Consider the following 18,503-nt stretch of genomic DNA (forward strand, 5'->3'; position numbering starts at 1 on the left):
AGTGCACCAAGCTCTCTGTTGTTCAACTCTTATACTTTGAATTTAGTGGTGACACCAGGCTTGGGCTCGCTTTGTTACAGTTCACTCAACTCCACTCATTCAGTGCTCCTGTACCCACAGCTAAGCATCAATGTTTATTTTAGTTGACATGTAACAAAATTTTCCCGTGAAGGATATAGCAGATAGATTAACATTCTATAAGGCTTCCTTCTCAACAAATCCATCTCTGGCAATGCCTGACTCGCACTGTAAGCATCACTCCAACTCTCCGCTGTAGTCAGAAGGCTTTTTATTATGTAAATCTAATCGTGCTAGTCTTTTCATAGTCATGGGGCTTCTTCAAGTACTCTTGGAACAAAGCAGAAAATGCTTTAATATAGAAGAGCAAATCTATGTCGACTTTTGGTCTCATCTGACATACCACCTCTTTTGTGAAGTGTCCTTTGACTTTCTGAGGCTAAATTAAGTCTCTTTGAATGTCTTCTCTGAGGCACTCAACTGTAATTATGCCTTACTCCTCTATTCAATTCTAAAATCCCTGAGGGTAAGAACTTTCTACATCATTAGCATAATGTCAGGCAATTAGGGACCCAGGGTACACTAGCCAGCAGAAATAAGCTCTACATTTGCATGAAATAGTTTAAAAAACAAACATCAGAAGGGTTTTTAAAGTTGCAGCTTTTAGTTAGCAAATGCATGTAGTAATAGTGAGGTAGGAAAAAGAGCAAAGATATTTTCTATATTCTAAGATCACAAGGTATATGGTAGGGTGTATAAAATCAGGACTGTTTTCAGTTATGTTTTTAGCATTTCTTTTCTTCAGGCTGGTGGTAGTTCTTGAAGGAAAAGTGACTGACCATTTACTGAGTACCTATTATATTCAAGGCGGTGTTCAAATGCTTTGGAGTTTAACTTAACAGAACTAAAGACATGACTACGTGTTCAACCAAAGAAAACCAAAACCTATATTGTGTGTGGGGGTGTGATTCTGTACAAGAGTGAGTTTCTTCCTTTTGCTCTTTGATAAATACTGCTTATTTACATTGCTGTCATCGACTCAGTTACCATGTGTGACTATTAGAAATGTTTCTCACGTCAGTTCCGCTACTGAACATTGCCTAATTCTAACTCGAACACAGCAGGCTTTTAAAGTGATTTGCTGGTTTGAACGGGATATGAGCTTTCCCTTATGGCGTCATTCGTCTCAAGGCATGGTCTAAGATATAAAAATAAAAGAGTAGGACATAAAGCTATCCTCATCACTTTTTAATGTAAGGCACAATAACTCGGATTTCTTTCTTTCTTTCTTTCCTTCTTTCCTTCTTTCTTTCTTTCTTTCTTTCTTTCTTTCTTTCTTTCTTTCTTTCTTTCTTTCTTTCTTTCTTTTTTGTTGCAAATATGGTAAACTTTCCTCGGAACAAGGAGCAAATATTCCCAGATGTGCGAAAGCACACACAAAGGACAAGAGTGATGTCCTTTGCAGGCTATTCGCGGCTGGGCAAGTGACTAAGATCAGAGGACCTTGCTCTCTGGACACCACTGACACTCAGACTGGTTAGGCTCCGGTTTCTTTCCCCCGTTCTCCCACCCTCCCCTCTCCCCGCCCAGGGTTACCTGTGGAAGCTGATGTTAATATGCTTGTTGTAGGTCGCAGCACAGCCCGCCGCGGCGCAATTGGTCGGCATTTCCCCGGGCCCCTCATTCGGCGCTACCCTACGCCAGTTCTGCCGCGCTGCCCGCTAAGCTTCTGTCAAACGCTAGACGAACGAAGCAGGCGACGGGGCGCCGCCAGCTCGCCGCAGAGAGCGGGGAGGGGAGAGGGGCGTGCACAGTAGCAGGGTGGGAGGGAGGGAGGGTCCGCTCCCCTTCCTCTTTATTAATATGGCGGGTTTAGGCCCGCAGAGCCAACGTGCTGGAGCTCCCGGCGCAGACAGTCGCCTTCACCAACATGGCGGCCACACCGGCTCCCCCTCCTCGCCTCCGCGCCCCACCTCCCGGGGTCTCAAAGAGATGGCGTCTCAGATAGGGGCGCCCTAGCAATGAATGAGAAGATGGCAGGCGTCTGCCCCACCGACTAATTACTCTGAAACTCAGGTCTGCGGCTGAAGAGCAGGCCCGCTACCCGGACGCGAACCCACCCCCCCTGCCACCGCAGACAGGATGCTAGGGACAGTAAGACAGCTGGGACCCGGGGAGAAGCTTGGCGCAAGAGGAGACTACAAATCCCGGCGGGCACCGCGGCGCGTTTCTCGTCCTCGCGAGACTTGGAAAGTCGCCTTCCGGCGTGCCGCGGGAAATGACGGTCGGGACACGGCCTCCTTCCACAGACCCTTTCTCGCGAGGCGGAAGAGCAGCAAGGGGGCGCTAGGAGAGGGAACTGGCTAGCGACGGTCCGGCGAGAGAGATCTGGGGTGCGGGGAAGTTGGGGAGCAGAACCTGCTAGGCGTCCGAGTACGGGAAGGCCGCGCCTGCCGAGTCCGTTAGGACAGAGGGCGGAGGAGGAAGGGGAAGGCAGCTGTCGGGCGGTCCCCGGACGGAGGGCTTGAGGTAGCGTGGACAGCGCTGCTCCCCGGATGGCGTCCGCGGATACTTCGACCCCGGCCTCTAGCGGCCTCTCGCCGAAAGAAGAAGGGGAGCTGGAAGATGGGGAGATCAGCGACGACGATAACAACAGCCGGAGCCGGAGCAGCAGCACCAGCAGCAGCGGCGGCGGGCTGTTAGCGTACCCGCGGCGGCGGCCTCCTCCCCCGGCCCGGGGCGGAGGATCCGGGGGAGGCGGCGGCTCGTCGTCGTCCTCGTCCTCTTCCCAGCAGCAGCTGAGGAATTTCTCACGCTCGCGGCACCCGTCCGAGCGGGGCCACCTCAGGGGACACAGCAGCTACCGACCCAAAGAACCGTTCCGGACTCATCCGCCCCCGGTGCGGATGCCTTCGGGGTCCCTGTCGGAAAGCAATCCCCGGCCGTCCTTCTGGGAGCGGAGCCACCTAGCTCTGGACCGCTTCCGCTTTCGAGGCCGGCCTTACCGGGGTGGGAGTCGCTGGAGTCGGGGACGAGGAGTGGGTGAGCGAGGAGGCAAGCCAGGGTGCAGACCTCCTCTAGGAGGAGGAGGAGGAGGAGCGGGATCCGGATTCGGCAGCAGCCAGAGCTGGCGAGAGCCCTCGCCACCCCGCAAGAGCTGTATCCTTAACGTGGCGGTCCGCCCTGGGTGTGTCGCCGGAGCTGCCTTGGGCGTCGCGGCTAGGTCCCGGAGTTTTAACTTTTCAGAACCACTCATTTGTCTCTGCTCTCTCGTCGGCCAGTTGTCACGTGCCACACTCCGCCGCTATTTTCGTAGGTTGGTTCACCGGATGTCTTTTGCTCTTGGATGTGACTGTGTCATGGATTCGGGTCAGCCAGGGAAATCAAATACAGCCTGGGTTTTTTAACAGGACACCAGGGGCCCAGATTGGTATTTGTGGGGTTTTGTTGTTTTCTCTTTTTGCTAGCACTGGGATTTCTTATTTAATAGGAAATCGACTTAAATTATTAGAGAAAAGAAGTACTCAAACATCTTGAGGAATACTGTTACTTATATTACATCGTGACAGACTCGTAAAGTTTTCCTCTGTAATTTTTTCTGTTCTTGTGATTTTTTTTTTCTTAAACTTTTAGAGTTATTCGTTCCCATTGCTGCCCTTTGGGGTGTGTGTGTGTGTGTGTGTGTGTGTGTAGATCCTTTATTTTTAACAGTTTCACTGTTCAGATCTTTTAAATTCATAAGTAGTTGGGAAAGCTGTATGCATTAAGTTCACTTTCCTATGTTCTCATTTTGGCTTTGTAACTCTTCGTGTTGCTGACATGTAGGTCAGAGCAAGATAAACTTCCCAGCACTTTTAGTTTAGTGTGTTAGAAAAGGAGGGATGTGTAAAGTATGGACGAGTAGAAAAGAAATGTCCTACTTTTTGCACCCTCTAACCTTATTCTCAGTTATCTTTAACATTACTAAGTTTACTCGGGATTTATGCTAAGAAATTAATTGTCAAAAGCTTTCCTGTTTTATTATGGGTTTATATATCCTGACTTCTACTCTTTAAAATAGTTTACTAAGCACTTTCATTACTGGCTATAATTCCCATCATGTAATGATTGTTTAATATATTTTCTATAAAATGTATGTCTGACACTTAATTGGAAGATACTCAAAATTATCTTTATGGAGAACTTTAGGCCAGATGTGCTTTTGCCAGATGGTATAATGTTGGAGAAGTGAGCAAGGAATATATAAAGAACAGATTTTGGTTCCAGTGTCCAGAAAAAGATTTTACTTCTATCACCTATCATTGTTTTAGAAGCATTTCAAGATTGTTTTGGAGAAAAATCAGAGGTAGGTAACCTTTTAAAAGATGGTCAATGTACTTTATGAAGATTAGATAACCTTTACCCAGAGTTATGTGCAAACATGAGCCAGCCATGGATCTGCTTTCTGAATTAAAAATCAAAGGATGTTTAAATACATGGAAACATGTTTTTTAAGGTTACCTGGATAAAAATTTGTAATTTGTATTGGAGAAACAAATGAAAATAGAGTTTTATAGAAACCATCATACTGAAGACCCTTTGGCAATTCAGCTGTGGCTATTCAAAGGTTGTCTCGATGTGTGATAGTCCTGCTACCTCCTGCTTCCACCTTTTTGTCTGTTCATGTGCTACTATTTGGGGATTATGCTGTATACACATTTTTATGTACTCATTGCAAAAGGAGTGTAGGTTAATTATCCAGTGTGCAAATGTAATTTAAATTGCCCTGACAGCTTCTCACAAGTCAGCTGTCTTGCTGATTGTTTTTCAGATGCAGCACTTTAAGAACAAGGTGCTTGGTTTGATTCTCTGTATTATTGCTCTCATGAAATATAAGAAAACAACCCTAGAGGTAGAGTTCTGCTTTGTATATGTGAGCAAATAAAACTTGGATACAAAGCTTTATCCACTTTTTTTTAATATTTGTATCATACTCAGCTTAATTTATATGTCTACTATGATTATAAAGGTGGCTACTTTACAGATATTGCCTAGAAAAGACTGAGTGTAATTCTGATTCACTTAACTGCTTTAGAAATGAAACATCTTGAGTATAATTTTTGGCTATTGTTACTATTTTTTAACTTAAATAGGATACATTACTTGCAACTTCAAAGAAAACAGAGTAGACAAGATTCTGTGTCAGTTCTTTTTATTGTTGATTGGAGACATGGGTTCACATTGTAGCTACTTTGGAATTTACTATGTAGCCCAGCTGGCTCAAAGCTATGGCAGTCAGCCTCCCATGGATAACTGCCTTTTAAACTTGGAAATCAGAAGAGCATTAACACAGTTAGTTAGCACAGTGTCTTAGATGAGTAAAGTCATCCCATTTTCACTTCAGGTTGCAGCTAAGGTTGAAAACTGGCTCCTCCTTTAAAACATCAGGTTTAAAAGTAATTTAAAGCTGGGCGGTGGTGGCACATGCCTTTAATCTCAGCACTTGGGAGGCAAAGGCAGGCGGATTTCTGAGTTCGAGGCCAGCCTGGTCTACAGAGTGAGTGGACAGCCAAGGCTACACAGAGAAACCCTGTCTCAGAACCCCCCCCCCCCAAAAAAAAAATCATTTAAAAATCATTCTTTCTGTCTCCCTGTCCCCCTCTCCTCTCACTGTGTTTCTCTGTCTCTCTGCCCTCCACCCCCAGTACTGAAGATTGAACCCAAGGCTTGATTACTAAAACTACATCACTGGTTCTTTTAAAATTTTGCTAGGAGAAAGAATCCTGCAAAATTGCTCCCAATTTTGTCTCAGCCTCTATAGTATTTGGGATCAAAGGCATTTGGCACTATACTTAATACAAAAGCAGTTTTGAAAATTTACTTTTATTAATTTTGATTATGATTATGTGTATATATTCAGTCGCCTTAGTGCCCCAGGAAATCAGAAATGTCAGATTCCCCAGGGCTGGAATTACAAGGCAGCCATCAGCCTTCTGACATGGGTGCTGGGAATTGAACTCCTTTGAAAGTGCTATATGTACACACAACAGCTAAGCCATCCTCTCCAGTCCACACAGTTGTTACTTTTCCTTCTATTACTGGGCAATAGCATCATCAACTGGTACATAAAAGTGCGAGTTAGAAGGAACATCTTGACAAACTTTAGAATTAGATTAGGTAAACAGGTGTTGGCTCTGATCCTAATTATGCTGTACAGGTGGGAAGGATTTTGTTTAAGATAGTTAATGACCCTAAATTAATTGTTTTTACTCATTTTCAATTCTTAGGTTACCTTTTTGGTAAATTGAATCTATTCCCTTTGCAAATGTCTGTAATGCCTTTACTATTTATTTGGTTTTTATTACTATAATTCTACCTTTAGATGGCTCAGCTAGAATATTGATACTTGTATTTATGCACACATAATTCATGAATGGACAGGGAAAATAAATAATTCTGGCTTCATTTAGGAGGTGTCTTGAGTTGCCGTACAGTTGAAGAATAGAAGCCTAGATACAAAACTTCATAAATCGTGATGTGCAGGGGAAAGGTAAGACTGGGAAGGTAAGCACAGGTCAGATAATGAACACATCCATTCTAAGACTTTGAGCTCTAATGAGAATTTAAAGGAATGAGCTGAAGTTTTATAATCTATAAAGATACTTTGTTAGCATGATGGGTCTTGTTTGTGGACAATAGAGAATCCTAAGTACCTTATCAGTTCAGATTCCTCTCATGTGGTAGGTAAAACTGGGAGTACTTTAGAATGTTTTCAATGAAAAAAAAAACTGAATTTTGACGACTGCAGAACATCATTTCAAGCATTGAAGAAAAAGAAGTTAGGAAATATTAAAAAAATGTAGATAAATGAGGAGACATGAAAATCACCGAAGCCGAGACAACAGTGGTGTACAATGTTAATATATGATGCAGAGAAATCAGGTAAAATGAAGTTTGAAAATAATAGTCTATAAACCTAGATCAGTTTCTGTTGAGTTAATAAAACCTTGGTTCCATTTGGTTAGGCGGTAGGAAAGAAAGGTATTGAGAAACTATTCTTTTAAGAAACTTGACTGGCTGTGTGAGAAGAGTTTTAACAGCAGGACTATTGAGTTTTACATTGAAGTTTGCTTTGTTTCTCAAATATTTAGCCATGAGTTCCATATTTGAATTGGTTGTCAGGAATTTGAACATCTTCCATGGCTGTCCTATTATTAAACAGAAAAGACCTATGTTATGTTACAACCATTGAAAATACAGATTTCCCAAGTTTTCACTTCTTAATTTCTAGAATGAAATTCCTATTTATAAATTCCTATTTATGAATTGTTTGAATTAGAAAATACATTTTGAGTACCATTTAAATTTTAATTTTTATCACATGGCTTTTATGTTAATTGCATGTGTCAGATTTAGCACGTGGTGAAATTTCAATTTATTATGTATTAGTTTTTTTAAAGGATTTCATACATTACTAATTGTCAGTGTTCGTTTTTTATCTTTTTTTTTTAATTTGAAATGAGAAGAAACTAGTAAACAAGAAGATTCCCTCCTGATTATCAGAAGTGTAAATTGTCAACATCTCTGACAGTTTCTCCCCCTTTCTTCAGAAAGCATCCTTAACATCCATTTGCTTCCTTCTGTAATACTTACAGAAGGAAGGATGCTACAGCCTAACTGGGTGGACCACCTGTGGATTCAGCTGGTAATCTCTGACACTAATGATTTTGTAAGTGGACTGTTTGTATGGATACTTGTTAAATTGCAATATGGGCACATAAGCAGGCATTAGCAGCACATGTATTAAATGGAATTTAGTAATTTAAAAATATCAGTTCATCTTGAAAAATTAAGGGAGAAAAATTCATCTATAACTTAAAAAAAGTATTTTTGTTAAATTTAACTGGAAATTTTTTGGAAACTGGTTTCCTTAATATGCTGTTCAGCCAAAAGTTTTGGAAGATCTCCGTCAAGAAAACAGAATCATTCATCCAAAAGTGAGAACTGTGGGGAAGAAACTTTTGAAGATTTGCTTTTAAAGTATAAGCAAATACAACTGGAACTAGAGTGCATCAACAAGGATGAAAAACTAGCTCTGAGTAGCAAAGAAGAGACTGTGCAGGAAGATCCGAAAACACTGCATTTTGAGGACCAAACAAGCAGCGACAATGCTAGTATTACAAAAGACCCAAGTAAGGAAGTAGCTCCTGAGGAGAAGTCACAGGTCAAAACTTTTCAGGCATTTGAATTAAAACCACTCAGGCAAAAACTGACTTTCCCAGGGGATAAGAACCGGGTAAGAAGAGGGAAAGATGGAGCAAAGCAGCTTTCCTTGAAGTCCAGCACTACAGATGCTAGCCAAGGTAATGGGTTATGCTGGGAGTTAATTTCGTTAAAGATTGCTTAGTTAAAAATCTGTAAGTCTGCTTGAGTTAAGGGTCCCAATTTTCTGTAAGTTCTTTTGTACTTTCTTTAGGTCTTATTATTACTTAAATACTAAGTTTTGTTTACTAGGTACTTTGGCAGAGGCAGGGTTTCACTCTGTAGGCCAGGCAGCCCTGGAACTTGCTGTGTAGTGGTCCATGCTGGCCTGAAACATGTAATCCATCTGCCTCAGCTTCCTGAGTGTTGGGATTACAAGTATGTGCCACCATTCCAAACTGCTAATCCTTTGTGGTTTTGCCCTGGTCCGCTTGCTATCCAGGTCTTAAACATGTGTTGGACAGTAAGTGATGATAGTGGGCAGACTTACTGCTTTAGTGTTCTGTAAATTTGTGAGTCTTTAAGGTTTATTGGGTAAAGAAAGTTTTCACCCCATTCCTAGTTTGAAACTTTTTAATTTGTGAATAGATTTTAGAGTTTAGCCATCTTTTTCATCATTGATGAGTTTGTGGGTTTTTTTTTTTTTTTTTTTTTTTTTTTTTTTTGGTTTTTCGAAACAGGGTTTCTCTGTATAGCCCTGGCTGTCCTGGAACTCACTCTGTAGACCAGGCTGGCCTTGAACTTGGAAATCCTCCTGCCTCTGCGCCACCACTGCCCAGCAATGAGTTTTTAACTTCTCTTAGTTAATACTGCAAATTATATTAATTGATTTTGTAGTGTTTAAACTGCCTTTTTATACCTGAGTTAGTCTATATACTGTTTTTAAAAGTCCTTGTTTAGTATTTTCTTTTTATTAAGATATAATTTTTATGCAATAAAATGTACTTTTTACTATATAGTTTCTCTAAATTTTGACTTATGTAGACAGTTGAATAACTGATAATCATCACCAGCCATTACAATTAAGTTACATGCCTCTTTATTTTTATAATATTTTTCTTGTATGTGTGTATGTGTGTATGATGCTTGAGTGTCATCAGCAGACTTGTAGGACAAGCGCTTTACCTACTGACTTAATCTTATTACCCCTATTCCTTTAATACTTAACAGGTCTCTTAATCCTTAGTCCATCTGGTGACTAGTGCTCTGCTCCTAGGATTTTCCAGAGTAACATAAATTTGTATCATATAGTTTGCTTGTTTATTTATTTACGTTATTGAGGATTAAACTTGTGGCCACACACCTACTTACTAAGCAAGCAATTTATTGCTGAGTGAGATTCTCAACAGGGTTTCACTAAATTGCTCAAGGTAGCCTTGAAGTTGTGATTCTCTTGCCTCAACCTCAAAAGTCATTGGGATTGTAGGCTGGTACTATCAGCCCTGTATTCTGGTTCTAGGCTTTTTTTCCTTCACATAGCACTCTGTTTGAAATTCATAAATGTCAATTTGTATTATCACTAGTTCATTCCTGTTTTTAATTAATGAGTGGTATTTCCATGTATGACTCTATAGTAGTAATGCATATGATAGAGGGATGTTTGTATTTTTTTAAAAAGATTTATTTATTTATATGAGTGCTCTGTCTTCATGCACACAGAAGAGGGTATCGGATCCCTGTACAGATGGTTGTGAGCCACCATGTGGGTTGCTGGGAATTAAACTCAGAATCTCTGGAAGAGCAGTCAGTGCTCTTAACCACTGAGCCATCTCTTCAGCCTGGGATGTTTGTATTTTTATATAAAGGTTGGCAAGTGATTCGTCTGGTCTTCTAACCATAAAACCCCCCAGCCCCCGTTTTTCTTGCCAAATTTTAATGTAAGGTTATGATATCCATAAAATGAATTAAGGTTGGTTTCTAAGCTCTTCTATAGAGTAGTTTAAGATTAGAATCATACCTGGAATATGGAGTGGGCTTTGACAGTAAAAGTGCCTGGGTTTTAGGTGGAGGGTTTTTTTTTTTCTTTTCTGGGATATTGTTTTTGGTTCTTGTTGCACTGGAGATTGAATCCATGGCTTGGCACATGCTAGGAAACTTTGTATGACTAACCTATCCCTGGATCTTTATATTTTGATTGATCATCTATTAAGTTTTATTGAAAATTTGCCACTATGATGGTGAATTTGCCTGTTTGAGATACAGTATTGATGTTGCCCAGGCTATCCTTGAACTCTTTGTCTCTAGTGATCTTCCTGCTGTAACTTCCAAAGAAAATGGTATGTACTAGGATTCCTGGTAAGGGCAGCATTTTTGTGTGTGATTATGTATCAAACCCAGTACCTACCTCAAGTATACAAAGCTAGGTTGTACCTGCTCGGTATTTTAATTCCTATTTCTTCCTTAACCCAATACAATCTTTTGTCCCTACCCCAGCACAGACACTTTGCAGTGTTAAAGCTACATTTGGCTAGGTTCTGTACAATCCAGTTGCTGAATTCAGTGGTTCTTTTTATTCACAAACTAGTTGAGTACTTTATTCCAGACTCTTGCAAGTATTAATGAACAAATTGTGTATGCCTCCATAGGTTTGCTTTTATTTTTTACTTCTGTTTTCTGGTCCCACCTTTCATTCTGCTGCCTAGGCTCATCTCTAATTCCTAGGCTCATGCAATTGAGAATCTGGGTCTATAGATGTGCAATACTACACCCTAAAGGTGGGAGTAGGGTATTGGGATAAATGTTAGTAGGTTGTTCAGGATAGTGTTCATTTGAAGGTGTGATTTAAACAAAAATTTATTGACTATAAGAAAGGACAAATAAATAATTGGAAGAAGAGATTTCTGGGCAAAGAATCATTGATTTTAAAGACAGGCTAGCATTACTTGTCAGCTTGATAGAAATACAGCATATTAGACTTTTTCCAAGATCTATTGAATTGTGAGCTCTGAAAGTAGGACTCAGTGGCCTTAGTGTAACAAACCCCTCTCTGTTGGTTTCTCAGATGTCGTAAAGTGAGATCTATGGACTGGAATAAAGACCCTGCTGCAGATGGATTCCTGCCATAAATTATAACAAGAAGCCATCTTACTAAGGAAGAGTGTTAGAGAGGAAATGAGAGATGGTGTCTCAGGGTTTCCATTGTAGACACCATGACCAAGGCAACTCTTACAAGGGACAGCATTTAATTGGGGCTGACTTATAAGTTCAGAGGTTCAGTCCAGTATCATCATAGCAGAAAGCATGGCAGCATCCAGGCAGACATGGTACTGGAGAAAAAGCTGAGAGTTCTTGATTTGAAGGTAACCAGGAGAGACTGTCTTCCAGGCAACTAGGAAGGAGGGTCTCAGAGCCCATACCCAAAGTAACACAGTTCCTCTAACAAGGCCACAACTCCTTATCATGCCACTCCTTGGGCCAAGCATATTCAAACCACCACAGATAGTTTTTGGAGGCACAGCATCTAGAAACATACAACTTTGGTTTTAAGTTCTGGTGAAGTGGAGCAGGAACTCTTAGAAGTTCTGTTCTTAGTAAAAGAACTTAAACTTTCAAAAGATCTCTGGCTGCAGTGTTGAGAATACTCCTTAGTAAAGAGAAATTTTGGTGTTTCTATAATAGGTGCTTTTAACCCAGTTCCTCACCACCACCACCTTTCCCCCCTTTTTATTATTATTATTATTTTTAGTTTTTAGACACAGTCTCAACAAGCATCCCTGTCTGTCTTAGAACTCCAGACCACACTGGCCTTGAACTGCCCAGATTTTTCTGCTTCTGCCTTCTGAAATCTGAGATTAAAGATAAATGCTACCACAAATACCTCTTTTTTTCTTCATTTTTTTCTTTTTTAAAGAATACATTTTCCATTACTGGTCATGGTACATGCCATTTATCTCAGCACTCATCCCAGCATTCAGGAAGCAGAGGCTTGGTGGATGGATCTCTTGAGTTGGAGGCTAGCCTGCCCTACAGAGAGAGGACTGGCGGAGCTATACAGAGAAACCCTATCTTGAAAAACCAAACAAAAGAATACTTTTTCCCATGCAAGTTATTAATTTTTTTTTAAGTTTTAAGATTTATTTATTTATTATATGTAAGTACACTGTTGCTGTCTTCAGACACCCCAGAAGAGGGTGTCAGATCTTGTTACAGATGGTTGTAAGCCATCATATGGTTGCCGAGATTTGAACTCAGGACCTTCGGAAGAACAGTCGGTGCTCTTAACCGCTGAGCCATCTTTCTAGCCCAAGTTATTAATTTTTATGTCCTTGATTTTCCATTTTCCTGAGACATATCACTGTTGCTGTTTTAACTACAGTCTGCATGCAGACTCCAACTTATATGCGGTCCCAGGAGTAAGATTCAACTCCTTGGAAACTGTAAGGCCGTTCACATATTGGAGAGTCTAGATAAGAATTGAAATAATAGCAGGTATGATGGTGTATATCTGTGGTTATAGTTCTTGGGAGCTGGAGGCAGGAGGACATAGTGAGACCTTTACCCCATCGCTTAAAAACACTGGAGTAATCATAGAGGATAGACTTGATAGAATAGTGTATAACTAATCACAAGATCAATTTAAGCAATGACCTGCATTTATAATCGACATGTAAAGTCTTCTATCTGAATTTCATGGTTTCTTGTTTTGCTATTGTGCTCAGAAGGTACATTCTAATAGGTATTTGATGCTGTGCTACATTAGAGGAGGTTCTGCCACTTTCTATAGAGCATGATACCCTAATTCATTCTTAGATGTTTCATGGCCAGATGAAAGTCTGGATTCTCATGTATGAGAAAAAGATAGCACTTTTTGTACTTAATAGAAGACTATGCCTATTTTGCTTAGCCTTTTTAGTTTTGTCTAATTGTTGTTACTTTGACTGTGATGGATTTTATTATACTGGTACATGTGTATTTTTATTTTGTTTTGTTTTGTTTTACTTTATTTATTGAGACAGGGTCTCATCAAATAGCTCTGCCTAGCCTGAGACTTACTATATAGACCAGGCTAGCCTTGATCTACCTGCTTCTGCCTCCCAAGTCCTGGGATTAAATAAGTTAAAAAAGAAGATGACTATACTAAAAAACATTTTATCAGTGGTATATGAAAATAGTGATACATGTGATCTCAGAAAGTAGTAGTGCATATTTATATATTAAATGAATTTTTAAAAAATGCACTGTACTGTAATGAATATGTCACTTAACTTTAAAAAAGACTGGAAGTGTGCTTGTAAAGGTCAAAGGTTCTTAGTGTTTCCTGTGAAGTGGAGTAGAGCACAGAGTGTTATTGGAGCTCTAGCACCAGGTGTGAAGGGCATGGTTCAGAACAGTGAGTTTCTGGTGTGTGAGAGTAGCATGGCTGTATTTCCTGTATGACTCAGATCATACAGTCAGTTTTATATATGTTCTGGAGGTACATATTCTCTGTTTCTTTCTTTCTTTTTTTTGAAAGACTTTTTTTTAAAGATTTATTTATTTTATGTATTACAGTACACTGTAGTTGTCAGACATACCAGAAGAAGGCATCTGAACCTATTACAGATGGTTGTGAGCCACCATGTGGTTGCTGGGAATTGAACTCAGGACCTTTGGAAGAGCAATCAGTGCTCTTAACCGCTGAGCCATATCTCCAGCCCCCCTCTTACTGTTTCTTTGAGATGAAGTTCATGCATAGGTAAATGTGAAATTTATGTTGGGCTAAAATTTTTTTTCTTCCCCCTCCTTTTTTCCTCTCTCCTCCTTTCCACTCCCTCTTCTTTTTCATCATTTCTGAGGGTAGAACCCCATATAGGCTAGACAAGTAAATCTTAAACACTAAACCACACTTCCAGCTTTCAACATAGTCTAATACACCAACATCTTTAAGTTTAGAATGAAGAAGCCTTGTTGGTTTTTTGTTTGTTTTTGTTTTGTTTTGTTTTGTTTTGTTTTGCTTCCCTCTTCTGTGAGTTGTCCAGGTTGTCTTTGAGCTCACTTTGTAGACCAGACAGGCTTTGTACATGTTACCATAGTTTTTTAAGTAGCTGGATTTTAGGTCTGGACCACCTGATCTGACTAGAATGAATTTTTATATATATGTATATATATACACATACACACACACATGTATATATATACATATATAAAGAGACACACACACACACACACACATATATATATATATATATATAGAGAGAGAGAGGAATGAGTGAGTGAGTTTGGTTTTTTTAAATTTACTTATTTATTTTTTTAAGTTTAGAAGAAAAGGGATCTGCCTCAAATTTGGTGATTGCTTCATTTTGTTTTATCTAAGGTGCTTGAGTAATTACTCTCTGTTTATTGAGTAATCTGTATGTTTTTCACCAGAGGGTTCACTTGTGCAACCAAATTAGGATGTTTAGAATATTAACCAGTTTGGTATTATGGATAAAAACAAACCTTAAAATACTAGGCTTGCAATTTAAACCTACAACTTCAGTTGTGTCCCACTGAAAAGCTGCCAAGTTTTAACTTTGTTAGAACTTAGTCAGGTCTCTATCTCAGCACTACTGTAGAAGCTATTATGTGTATAACTGTTTCTGTATGATCTGTAAAGCTATTAGAGATTAGGTTTGGGATAATACTGTAGAAGTCTAGGACCAAGGCTAAAAATCTGAAAATCTTTAATTTTGTTGCTATGTAAACTATTCCTCCTTGTGTTCTACTAAATGACCAGTTTTATATACATAAACCTATAGTCTAAATATTAAGTTGGTTTTTATTGGTTTGCCATTGTGGTTTCGCTATTTAGTAATGAAGGTTTATTTTGTTTATCTACTTCATAAATCCTGTTCTTCTATTTTTTTGTTTTTTTTGTTTTTTTGTTTTCTTTGAGACAGGGTTTCTCTGAGTAGTCTTGGCTGTCCTGGAACTCACTCTGTAGACCAGGCTGGCCTCGAACTCAGAAATCCGCCTGCCTCTGCCTCCCAAGTGCTGGGATTAACTGTTCTTATTCTAAATAATTATTTTTAATTCTAAAGCTATTTTATCAAATTATCTTTTTTTAATACTTGCATCATTTTCCATATCAGTTTTAAAGTGAGACTGATATTACAAGCTTGGTCAGATTTATATTTTCATTGTCTGTCTGCCTGTGTCTTTCTCTCTTTCATTCTCTTTCAGTGTGTGTGTATGTGTGTGTGTGTGTGTGATAAGAGGTCAATTTTGGATGTTCTTTAGGATGATTATTAGCTTGTTTTTTGACAGGGTCCCTCATTGGGACCTGGGGCTCATCATGCTGGCTGTCTGGCTAATGAACACCAGCTCTATCACCTTGTCTCCATCTTCCCAGTGCAGAGATTACAAATGCAAGCCACCACTCCTGGCTCTTTATGTGCTTCTGGGAATCAAACTTGGCTTCTCATACTTGTGTGGCTTTCATTTTTTTTTTTTCTTTCTGGACAGGGTTTCTCTCTGTAGCCCTGGCTGTCCTGGAACTCAACTCTGTAGACCAGGCTGGCCTCAAACTCAGAAATCCGCCTGCCTCTGCTTCCCAAGTGCTAAGATTAAAGGGATGCGTCACCACTGCCCAGCATCTTTGGCTTTCATTTTATAAACTGAGCTATTTCTTCTGTCCTTCATTCCCTTTAATTTGTATAATTTTATTTGTATATACTAAGAGAATAGAATCCTTTTGTTTTGGTTGTGGGTCATGAAAACAAGGCCATAATAAAGACACCCTTTAATATATTTTTGATTTTAGTGTTATTTTCATTTTGGATTAATTGTGACTATATTTTAGAATATTCAAAAGACGCTGTTTTGTTTTAAAGGATTAGAAGATAAAGAGCAAAATTTAACAAGAAGAATTAGTGCCTCAGATATTCTCTCTGAAAAGGTAAGATACTACTTTGTGGGATTGAATATTTCTATATGACCTATACTTGCATTCTGTAGTCTGTTCTTTTGTTTTTATTCCCTTTAGAGACTTGATCTCATTATGTAGCTCTGGCTGGTCTCAAATTTGCCTTTGCTTCCAGGTTGCTGCGAGTATTGGTGTGTGCTACCATGCACAATTTATAGTCTATTTTGAAATTATTATTATTTTTTTAAAGATTTATTTATTTATTATGTAAGTATATTGTAGCTGTCTACAGACACTAGAAGAGGGTGTCAGATTTCATTAAGGGTGGTTGTGAGCCACCATGTGGTTGCCTGGATTTGAACTCATGACCTTCCGAAGAGCAGTTGGTGCTCTTCCCCGCTGAGCCATCTCACCAGCCTTATTTTGAAATTATTGCTGTGACTTTATTTAGACATTTAGAGAGTTTTCTTAGAGTTTCTTCCCACTTAAATCTAAACTTTATTAACTTGATGTATAATTCAGATCTACAGATGATTTTTTTGTTTATTATTTCTGAATTGCTTAATTTTGATTCAGAGTTTATTTTCCAGGTTTTTGTCTTGTTTTGTTTTGTTTTGTTTTTGGTGTGTGTGTGTTTTATATTCCATTTAATAATGGAATTAGGTTGATCTTGATCTGGAATCACATTTTAACTACTTACTAACTGAAAAGAAAGTTAGCTGAATGAGTTCGTTGGCTTTTTGTGTTCCTTCAATGAGTTTAATGTTATGTATTCTCTGGGTTGTTGTAAGGCTTTAGTAAAATCAAGTACTGAAGTATCAAACATTGTTTAAAATTTGATATGTATTGAGTAACTCAAGCCTTTTCTTTTTATAGATCTGAAATATTTGCGATTTCTTCTATTGTGATTTCAGTTTGTTGTTGTAAACTAAAATGATGCAAATTCTAGGAAAGATGGTCTTGAATTTAGGAAGGATAATGTGATACTGAATACATATTCATAAATATTTGTTTTTTAATATCCTCACAGTAACCATGAAGTAAGTTGACAAGTTTCATAGATGAAGAAAGATACATTTGGATAGGTTAAAAGACTAAATTTGGGGCTGGAGAGGTGGCTCAGTGGTTATGAGCACTGACTGCTCTTCTGAAGGTCCTGAGTTCAAATCCCAGCAACCACATGGTGACTTACAACCATCCATAATGAGATCTGATGCCCTCTTCTGAGTTGTCCGAAGACAGCTACAATGTACTTGCATATAATAATAGAAAAAAAAAAAAGAGCTAAGTTTATGTAGGAATGAGATGTCAGGGCAAGAACTGAATGAGGTCCTCTGAGCCCTATTTCCGTGATCTTGAGTTTGAGTAGCTACTTTAAATACCATCTATAATTCTATGACAACATCAGTGATATTTGCTTCCTTGCAAGGGGAGTCATTGTGTAGAGTAATCTCAGTGAAAAATGATAACTTTTTGGTAAAATCTAAATCTGTAAACAGTAGAATCTTCTATTTAAAAATGGAAATGTTTCAGTACTATTCAGTACGGTAGCTATAAATAGTAGTAGCACATATGACCTAAGAAAATGCAGGCTGAAGAGATGATTTGGCAATCAAGAGTTCTTGGTGTTTGGTTCTCAGCACCTGTATTGGGCAGCTCATAACCACCTATAACTCCAGCTTCAGAGGATCTGATACCCTTTTACTGGCCTTTGAGAGCATCTGCATATATTATTTAGAACCCAGTATGGTAGTATAGGTTTGTAATTTCAAGTCAGGAGATTGAGTCTGGAAGGATTATGTACTCAAGGGTAACCTGAGCTCTATAGTGAGCTCAAGCTCATGCCTATCTTGGGCTATATGGTTAACTGAGACAGACTTACCAGGTGAGCACATGTGGTATTAACTTGTAATTTTCAACAGTGAAAGGGGAAATGCTAGTGAAGTCATTAGCTAGCATTTACTGTTTTCTTTATACTTGCAAATAAAAATAATTTAGGGAGTTTAGGGAAAGTATAGTTATACAATGCCAGTTAGAAAAGGCTTTGTGAAAATCTTAATGTATTAGAATATGAAACTATTTCTTCTTCCTCTTCCTAACTTTAAAAGGATTCTCCAAACTTCTTAAATCCACAAACACCGAAGAGTTTTAATTAAGAGTTATATTTCAAGCCAGGTGGTGGTGGTGCACGCCTTTAATCCCAGCACTTGGGAGGCAGAGGCAGGTGGATTTCTGAGTTTGAGGCCAGCCTGGTCTACAGAGTGAGTTCCAGGACAGCCAGGGCTATACAGAGAAACCCTGTCTCGAAAAACCAAAAAGAAAAAGAAAAAAAAGAAAAAAGAAAGAGGGGCTGATGAGATGGCTCAGCGGATAAGAGCACTGACTGCTCTTCCGAAGGTCATGAGTTCAAATCCCAGCAACC

At 39.3% G+C, this 18,503-nt stretch overlaps 2 protein-coding genes across 3 annotated transcripts in view; one reads left to right on the top strand and one right to left on the bottom strand.

Moving 5' to 3' along the window:
- Window positions 1-2,326, bottom strand: part of Thap2 (THAP domain containing 2) — a 16,359-nt gene extending 14,033 nt beyond the window's left edge. Inside the window, exon 1 of the mRNA XM_031350345.1 lies at window positions 1,615-2,326. Coding sequence (XP_031206205.1) covers window positions 1,615-1,685 — 71 coding nt within the window. The 5' untranslated portion in view covers window positions 1,686-2,326. The remainder of the gene's footprint in view (window positions 1-1,614) is intronic.
- The window catches only part of Zfc3h1 (zinc finger C3H1-type containing), a 52,114-nt gene continuing 35,897 nt past the window's right edge, over window positions 2,287-18,503 (top strand). For both annotated transcript variants that reach the window (XM_031350343.1, XM_031350344.1), the window contains exons 1-3: window positions 2,287-3,177; window positions 7,944-8,360; window positions 16,050-16,114. In XM_031350343.1, the coding sequence (XP_031206203.1) occupies window positions 2,574-3,177; window positions 7,944-8,360; window positions 16,050-16,114 (1,086 nt within the window). In that variant the 5' untranslated portion in view covers window positions 2,287-2,573. The remainder of the gene's footprint in view (window positions 3,178-7,943; window positions 8,361-16,049; window positions 16,115-18,503) is intronic.

The sequence above is a fragment of the Mastomys coucha genome, unplaced genomic scaffold (genome assembly GCF_008632895.1).
Source record: "Mastomys coucha isolate ucsf_1 unplaced genomic scaffold, UCSF_Mcou_1 pScaffold4, whole genome shotgun sequence".
NCBI classification, from domain to species: domain Eukaryota; kingdom Metazoa; phylum Chordata; class Mammalia; order Rodentia; family Muridae; genus Mastomys; species Mastomys coucha.